This window comes from Cherax quadricarinatus, chromosome 28 (genome assembly GCF_038502225.1).
Source record: "Cherax quadricarinatus isolate ZL_2023a chromosome 28, ASM3850222v1, whole genome shotgun sequence".
Lineage (NCBI taxonomy): Eukaryota > Metazoa > Arthropoda > Malacostraca > Decapoda > Parastacidae > Cherax > Cherax quadricarinatus.
In genome coordinates, this window is record NC_091319.1 from 27,977,345 (window position 1) to 27,987,194 (window position 9,850).

General features: G+C 39.7%; 1 protein-coding gene across 2 annotated transcripts in view; it reads right to left on the minus strand.

Annotated features, from left to right (window-relative positions):
• The window catches only part of LOC128693164 (guanylate cyclase 32E-like), a gene marked incomplete at its 5' end in the record, with an annotated part of 162,251 nt that overhangs the window by 26,338 nt on the left and 126,063 nt on the right, over positions 1-9,850 (minus strand). For both annotated transcript variants that reach the window (XM_070089504.1, XM_070089503.1), the window contains 2 exon segments: positions 2,610-2,708; positions 6,900-7,051. In XM_070089504.1, coding sequence (XP_069945605.1) covers positions 2,610-2,708; positions 6,900-7,051 — 251 coding nt within the window.

Below are 9,850 nucleotides of genomic sequence, written 5' to 3' on the forward strand. Positions count from 1 at the left end.
TGCAATACTAGTGGTGGTAGTAGTAGTAGTAGTGATATAAGTTGTAGTAGTAGTAATACAATATGGTAGAACAATTAACTTGCACATGAGTAAAAGGATATAATAGCTATTACTTGGGTAACATAAAAATAGGTTAGACAAATATTTCTGTTGGAGGCTGGATAGAGAAGACCTGTTTCAAGTTCATCCTCTGTAATATGCTTTATTAGTAGTATGTGCAGAAGCACAAAACCATAAGCAGTACCTATGGGAACTATAAATACTAAAACAAACCGACAAACCGAAAGCTCTGGTTGATTTTTTCCTCAGGTACAATAGGTCTGCCTCAGTCTTTCCAATCTAATCAGGTCTCCGCATTAAGGCAAAGCCCTTCAATGAAGTTTTAATCCATCTTGGGATAAAACATAAGTATTTTCTTTAATCAGTATTTTATCCTCAACTACAGGGTGGTGCTAACTGTGGTGGTGTTTGGGGTGATGATGTGATAGTTGTGGTGAAACTACGATGATGGTAGTGATGGCGGCTATGGTGGTTGTTGCTTTAGTGGTGATGGCACTGACAGTGATGATGACAATGTAGTGGTAATGTTGGAAAGGGTGGTTATAGTGCTTGTTATGGTGGTGTCGAAGTTATAGTGAGGATAGTGCTGGTGGTGGTGCGGATCGTGGATATTCTGGATATGGAGATAGTACTGTAGTATTAGTGATGTTGGTGGAAGTTGTATTCATGTATTCCCCAGGATGCGACCCACAACAGCCGGCTAGCACATTACTTACTGCTAGGTGAACTAAGACAAAATGGGTGAGAAAACAATTGCATCGTCTCTACCAGTCTTAGAATCGACACCGAGGTTCTTCTGTGCTGCGAGTAGCAAAGGCCACAACAACTACAACATTACTGATGCTGGGTAACATTGCCAACAAAGATATCAGCATCTTGTCTCATTTATCAACAAAAAGACCGTCAAACAAAACAAAATCCCGTTGGTCGGCCAAATTCATAGAAAGTCAAACGACCAGTGATGACTATGTGACATCTGGTATGTCAAATACAAAACCCATCAGAGCAAATAGGTGCTCATGATTAAATACTTAAGGCAGGTCCACATACACGCTACAATACATAGGTAATTTAGAGGTACTGCGACAGTTCTCATCAGATTTTTATACGAATAACGAGCAAAACAGCATAACCCCTCCATCAGTGATCGAGAATCTTACACAAATGTGTTGGGTGGCAACCAAAAATTACATCCTGTGGAATTCACAATCAAATACAGCTAACAGTTAGATAAAAGCTGCATAGAAGTCAAGCATTGCAAAAAGTCATGCAACAACAAATGCATAACAGCTTAATCTAGCTTAGAAAGAGGACGTCAAAGTAAGGATGAAGTCATAGAAGGAATAACGACAACCATGGCAAATACTAAGCAAAAATACTGCTCTACAGTCTGGCTAGGAAAAAGAACCGTGACCAATCAGTTGGTAAGAGGGTGGAGGATAGTTCCGGGAAGCAGGAATGAAGCCTGTGAACGGCTACATAAAACCCGGTCAAAACTAAGAGAGCACTAACGAACAGGTTAATAGATACTAGTGCACATGGCAATGAAAATCGTAAATTTAGCTTGAAAGTTTATCACCATGGTTAATGAAGAGAGTCGATGACCTGATAGCCACTGGCTAGACCAGATTTTTGGATGACGGCTAATGTGATATAGACCCTCAAAAAGTGACGGATAGTTGACTATAAAATACACACCATTATCCCTGACATACATGGAAAAGATAAAGGGGAAGCGTTTGGTGAAATATCTGGAATGTCAGTCCTGACTTGGAGAAGACAAATTCTACCACACTGAATTTTACGATAGGCTGACGGAAACTAGAGAAAATAGAGATGAACTGGCAGATTTTCAGAAGGAATTGGGTATTGTGCCTCACCGATAGGCCTACGAGGCACGTGAGTCAAGCTGAGTGGTGAAAATGGGCTAAACTGCGGTGGAGAATCCTCCGAAGACCTTTCCTTTTCTAATATTTATATTTGTAGACGACCCATCAGAAGACAGTCTCAAATATGTTGCTAATTTCAGATAATGAAGCTACCTACTGAACGACTGGAAAGACGGCAGGAATGGCCCAATAAGCGAGGCAAGAATTTAACCTCAAAAAGAGTCAAGTAATAATGATGGCAGTTGGGAAAAAGGTAAAAGACGACAGTATGTTACCTGGGGTTTATCACCAGACTGGTTCAGCAGCTAAGGTGAACTACTAGTATAGATGAAAGGAGCTGAAAATTATGTTATTAAAGGAACGGGTGTGGGTATCCATGACCACGTTGTACAACGTACTGCAGGGCACTGATAGGGTCCCAGAGCAAGAGGCCTCAGATGGAAAATGATCATTCAGGTGTGGCACAGTATCGTTATGAATCGCCCTTGAAATCTTAGAATGGTGAATAAGTGAAATAATTAAGATGAAGTAGATGATAGACCACACAAGACTAGCAACTAAATACACATAAATTGAAGGCTTAAAAGGTTAGGCTACGAACTTGAGTTCCACCCTGAGACACAAATGCGTAAGTAGAATTCAAAACACAAAAGTACTTACCACCATGTAAGCATCACCAATGGTTTCCACTTTGTAGACATCGTAGTTACCAATGATGGAGTCGAAGCAGGTGTAAAGGTCATTGAGGAAGTCCACCACCTGCACCAACAGAATAAGATCACAAGTGAATGAGAGAAACAGGATTATTGCAAACGAGGAAGTGCGAAAAATATCAAGAGACTGCGGGAAGAGCAAAAGAGAATCAGAGAAAAGATAATAGCAAAAAGATAATGCGATTATAAGAATAGAACAGAATAAGAGCTAACACAAGAGTAGAAGAGAATGAAAGAGAAGATAAGACATACATACCTTTCGGTGTGTTTGCTCTGAAAGATACAAACCTCACAGTGTATGTATACACACTGACAGATACGTATCTGTCGGTTTGTATATATCGACAAGATCCCACCACCTGGTGTGATCCTGTCTTTCATTTTACATCTTTCTCAGCAGTGTTTGCTGTACATCTAATCACTTTTTTCATTCCATTCTCAGTAACAATCATTATGTATAATTATTTTCTGCAAACGGAATCATGATCTAAAACAAGAGTGTACATTATCTCTAAGAACAGTTGTACAGGCATCGTCAAACCCTCAGTAAATTTTCTTCCGGCTGTATGAGCCGGAAAATGAAAAACTAGGGAGAACAATGTAATTCAGCAATCAACCAGAAATCTATCGTAATTCCAAGGCCATCGGGACGGATCACAATGTTCCGCTAGCCTAGAAAATAAACCTTTAAGCAATTTTTTAAACAGTATTAAAATTTCCTAAGATGGAAGTAGCAGTAATTTATTCGTCAGAAAATCGGGAAGATTTAGGTGATGACCCTCCCATGATTAAACCTACACTGGATTACCTGTGCTATGTACCGATGTTTAGGCAACCAGTGTTGCAACAGTGTAAAATAACAATATTAAGGCAATCGATGGCTTACCGATGCTGGGAATTAGTGGTACAACAACCACTGTTTTGCAGGTGTTATACACCCGTAGTTATACAGCTTCTGGTTTACCTGTTATATATAATAGTTGTTAAGCTGCTGGCTTAACGGTGGTTTATATCAATAAACAACTGCTTGCGTAATGGAGTTTGGGTCTTGAACCCACTTCCAAACATGAAGTTCATTTTCATAAGAACATGTATACAAAGAGTAGTACAAAGAAAATGATAATTATTGAGAAAATGAGTTTATCAGATAAACCTTGGTCTACAGTGACAATCTTGGTCTACAGTGACAATCTTGGTCTACAGTGACAATCCAGTACAGATTTGTGAAATTTTTTCACTCGGTGATCCTCCCCTGACCTCATTATGAGGCATCATTGTGACTCATCATTTGTATCCTATACAACTTGTATCATCAAAACGACAGGAGATAAGCATAGTGCGTGTCACTGTCTGTGAGCCTAGAAATTGTCGTCCCTCTGGGGATATAGGGGAAGTATAGTATTCTGTATACAATCATTATAATTTTGCCCTCTCTGCTTCGACATGTGTAGCCTGTATCTAGACGCACCAGCTGCGGCTCCTTGAACTCCCTGATAAGACTTCGTATATACAACTTGTGAAGTTATTGTACTTGGTGATGAAGATTAAGTACCTTCCAATGGCTCAATCACCCCATGTGGCTTCACATTCCCTCATGGGATTCATTTATCCTCATGATCTGATTTCACGTTCGCTTTGGGGGTTCCAGTATTCGGCAAATGAGGCTTCACATAGCCATTATAGTTCAAGTGGATCCCCGGAGAGATGTACTGAAACAACGCATCACTTGGTATCACTGGCGCCCAGGAGAACAGCCAAAATCAGGTCTATATATCCCCCCCTCCCTTGGTATACCACAACAAACCCACGCACGACACATGCATCAGTAACGAAGGCATGCACAACGCATGCATGCATAATAAAACCTGCATTTCAGACGAATGTTTATGAAACAAATGTTAAACAAATGAATGTAAACACTAAAATTCATACACGACGAAATGCATGTTTAGCGTAACATATGTGTAACACATATGCATTAAACGCATTTGCAACAAACACATGTACAACAAACATGTACAACAAACACATGTACAACACATACACAACACATTTACAGCAAACACATACACAACAAACACATGTACAGCAGATACATGTACAATAAATCCACGAACAAACATATGAGCAGCAAAGACATGTACAACAAAAACATGCACATGTACGACACATGTACAACAAACACTTGCGCAACAAACGCATGTACAACACATGCAAACCTGAGATATGTACAATAAACATGTGCAACAAACACATGCACGAGTAGTATATGTACAACACATGAACAACACATGAACAAACATATGCACAACAAACACATGTACAACAAACATGCACAACTGACACATGGTAGGTAAGACACATAGGCAACAGTTAGGCAACTTTATTCCGAAACGTTTCGCCTACACAGTAGGCTTCTTCAGTCAAGTACAGAAAGTAGGCAGGAGCAGTAGAGATGTGAAGACGATGTAATCAGTCCATCACCCTCGAAACTGTAGATTTGATGTTGTCAGACTGATGACATTGTCTTCATATCTCCAGAACTCTTTTCCAGGCTCAGGGACTGACAACCTCTACTGTTCCTGCCTACTTTCTGTACTCGACTGAAGAAGCCTACTGTGTAAGCGAAACGTTTCGGAATAAAGTTGCCTAACTGTTCCCTATGTGTCTTACCTACCAACCTGTCGGTATTGTATACCATTTTGATATTCACAACTGACACATACAAGGCATATATACATGTATAACACATGTACTATTAATAAAACATGTACAACTGTCACATGTACATTCACATGTACAACAAATACACAACTGGCATATGTACAACACAAAATAAACAAGTGTACAACTCATGCAAAACTAACACATGAACAGCAAACACATGTACAAGCACATACACAACATATGTGAAACATACACTTGTATAAAAAGCACATGCACAAACACATGTACACTATTATTATAACCATGGGGGAGTGCTAAACCCGTAGGATTATACAGCGCCTGTGGGGGGAGATGATAGAAGGTATTCAGGCTTAATTCAGGGAACTGGAGCAAAGATCCAATTCCCTAGATCAAGAGCCCCTCACCAGCGTCAAGGAAACTCCCTTGAGGGGAAACACCTGTACAACATACGCATGTACAACAAACACATGTACAAAAAACACATGTATAACCAACAAATGTACATTAAACGCATACATATACATATGTTTCATGTTTCACTACGAGAAAATTATAAAGCAAATCTATTAACAAAATAAAACTTAAAAAACCAGGTGTAATTTATTAAACATGTTTATTGTTTTTTTCACACATGAAAACCGAAGATGACACAGCCTGAGGTCGAAATTTTAAGATCATCTTTCATCTTTTTATTTCTGTCTTTCTTTATGTCTATAATTCCATATTTCTGTTTCTAAGTATATTTCTATAATTTTTCCCTTGTCTTGACAAGTGTTGAATACACGTTGGTTTTCTATATAATACAATGTTTTTCTCTGTTGACTTACTGTGAAAACGCGGGCCTTCAACGGAACATGTCCATGATTATTACTGTAAATAACAGAAAAAGACAATACCGTGACTGGAACAATACACAAATAATCCGCAGATAGGAGAGAGGAACTTGTCACGACGTTTCGGCCTGGCTTGGATCATTTACAAAGTCACACTAACAGAAAGGAGAGAAGGCAGTATACAGGCCAGCAGACAGGGACGGGACAGGAGAGGTAGTAGGAGAGGAAGTAGTGCTTCCTTTCCTACTTCCTCTCTTGTTCCGTCCCTGTCTGCTGGCCTTTCCTTCTCCTTTCTCTTAGTATGAATTTGTAAATGGTCCAAATCGGACCGAAACGTCGTAGTAAGATTCTCGCTCTTATGTGGGGATTATAAGTGTATTATTACTCCCTGAGAACTGATCTCCTACGCAAGGTTTTGCCCAACTGAAAAAAAAACCTGTGGGTTTCCATGGCAAGTATATAGAAAATTAAACATCAGTAAGATATTTCGTTTCATTTTGCAGAAATCGGTATATTAAGTTTCCAATAGATATGAAATATTCTCAAGGTACTCCAAAATGAGGCAGCAAAAATGAAGTAAATTAGAGCAAAAACATAATATTTTCGTGGAAAGGTTACAAAAATTAATAATAATAATAATAATAATAATAATAATAATAATAATAATAATAATAAAATAATAATTATAATAATAATACCGATAACAGAAAGGTTACCTGGAGCGGGGTGGATTCCGCGGACATCTCGGTGAAGCCAACAATGTCACTGAAGTATATAGTAACACAGTCGAAGTTCTCAGCCTCCACTTTGTGTCCTCTCTTGAGCTGCTCTGCCACGCATCTCGGCAACATCTCGTAGAGTAGTGCCTCTGTTGGGATAGTGGGTGGTGAGGACCTCTGCAGTGATAGAGTAGGAAGAGCTTTTCTAGAGATAGAATGGTGTTAGCCTCTGTAGTAATATTGAGGGTGACGAGGACATTTGTAATGATAGTAGGTGTGACAAGGACCTCTGTATTGATAGTAAGGGTAGGTAACACCTGTGTAGTGATAGTGAGGGTAAGGGGCGCTCTGTAGTTATAGTATGAATAACAAATGCCTTTCTAGAGATAGAGTGGTGTTAGCTTCTCTAGTGATATAGTTAAAGGTGATGAGGACCTCTGCAGCGATAGGGTGATAAGAACCTCTGTAGTGATAGTAAGGGTAGGGAGCACCTCTGTATTGACAATCAGGGCAGCTGTGGTTATACTGAGTTCCTCTGTTGTGAGTGTGAGGGTGTCGGGAGGAGTAAGCTATGAACAAAAAAAGTAATCATAAATTACGATACGCAAGTAAATGGTCTGGTATGGACAATGAATGAGTCAACATAAAATAAGGTAATAGATATCCATTAATATGGCACTATTCTTTTTGGATATAGGAATGAAATAAGTTAATTATAAATAACATTAATTATCTGCTTTTGTTCACACGTCCGGGAATGGCGCTATATTATTTGTTGTGCATGTGAATTATAGATAACTCCAGTATATTTTTATTAATATAATATAGATCATATCACTTACATCACACATTATTTAATTTTCCCAGGATTCATACTGAACCAAACATCCACTTTCCACGCTCATGAAAACATCGCCACAGCTGAGTGAAAGTTATTGCAGTTAATTAATTAGTTCATCTCTCTCTCTCTCTCTCTCCCATCTTCCTTCTCCTCTCCTCATCTTCCTCCTACTCTCCTCTTCCCCTCGTCTTCTTACTTCCCTCATTCTCATCCTCTCCTCCTCCTCCGCTTCCTCTTACTCCTACTGCTCCCTCTCCCTTTCCTTTTCTTCCTCCCCCTCTCCCTCTCTCCGTATAATGCCATCAGGATATAAAGTATATTTTAACATAATGTTTCAAAGTAAATACATATGGGAAAAGAGGTTTTCAAAGAACTCAAAAGATAACATATGATGGAGGTGTCGGTGTCGCCGGGTACAAGATCACGGATCAAAGAGGAAAGACACATTAACAAGTAACGAATATTTTCCACATAATAACTGAGGAACTAAACACATAAAAGCCAACAAGACCTGACTATATACGGCAATGGGTTCTGAGAGAGAGAATAAAAGCACTGAGAGAAGAGCTAACTAAAATCTGCATGCTAATGGAAACTCAGTAATTGCTAGAGGTGGGGAAGACAAAGAAAGATAAAAAATTGAATGTGCAGTGAAAATGCGAGAGGGAGGTATCAGGAAGAACAAATATAACAAGTGCGAGAGGGAGGTATCAGGAAGAACAAATATAACCAGTGCGAGAGGGAGGTATCAGGAAGAACAAATATAACAAGTGCGAGAGGGAGGTATCAGGAAGAACAAATATAACAAGTGCGAGAGGGAGGTATCAGGAAGAACAAATATAACAAGTGCGAGAGGGAGGTATCAGGAAGAACAAATATAACCAGTGCGAGAGGGAGGTATCAGGAAGAACAAATATAACAAGTGCGAGAGGGAGGTATCAGGAAGAACAAATATAACAAGTGCGAGAGGGAGGTATCAGGAAGAACAAATATAACAAGTGCGAGAGGGAGGTATCAGGAAGAACAAATATAACAAGTGCGAGAGGGAGGTATCAGGAAGAACAAATATAACAAGTGCGAGAGGGAGGTATCAGGAAGAACAAATATAACCAGTGCGAGAGGGAGGTATCAGGAAGAACAAATATAACAAGTGCGAGAGGGAGGTATCAGGAAGAACAAATATAACCAGTGCGAGAGGGAGGTATCAGGAAGAACAAATATAACAAGTGCGAGAGGGAGGTATCAGGAAGAACAAATATAACAAGTGCGAGAGGGAGGTATCAGGAAGAACAAATATAACAAGTGCGAGAGGGAGGTATCAGGAAGAACAAATATAACAAGTGCGAGAGGGAGGTATCAGGAAGAACAAATATAACAAGTGCGAGAGGGAGGTATCAGGAAGAACAAATATAACAAGTGCGAGAGGGAGGTATCAGGAAGAACAAATATAACCAGTGCGAGAGGGAGGTATCAGGAAGAACAAATATAACAAGTGCGAGAGGGAGGTATCAGGAAGAACAAATATAACAAGTGCGAGAGGGAGGTATCAGGAAGAACAAATATAACAAGTGCGAGAGGGAGGTATCAGGAAGAACAAATATAACAAGTGCGAGAGGGAGGTATCAGGAAGAACAAATATAACAAGTGCGAGAGGGAGGTATCAGGAAGAACAAATATAACAAGTGCGAGAGGGAGGTATCAGGAAGAACAAATATAACAAGTGCGAGAGGGAGGTATCAGGAAGAACAAATATAACCAGTGCGAGAGGGAGGTATCAGGAAGAACAAATATAACCAGTGCGAGAGGGAGGTATCAGGAAGAACAAATATAACCAGTGCGAGAGGGAGGTATCAGGAAGAACAAATATAACAAGTGCGAGAGGGAGGTATCAGGAAGAACAAATATAACCAGTGCGAGAGGGAGGTATCAGGAAGAACAAATATAACCAGTGCGAGAGGGAGGTATCAGGAAGAACAAATATAACAAGTGCGAGAGGGAGGTATCAGGAAGAACAAATATAACCAGTGCGAGAGGGAGGTATCAGGAAGAACAAATATAACCAGTGCGAGAGGGAGGTATCAGGAAGAACAAATATAACAAGTGCGAG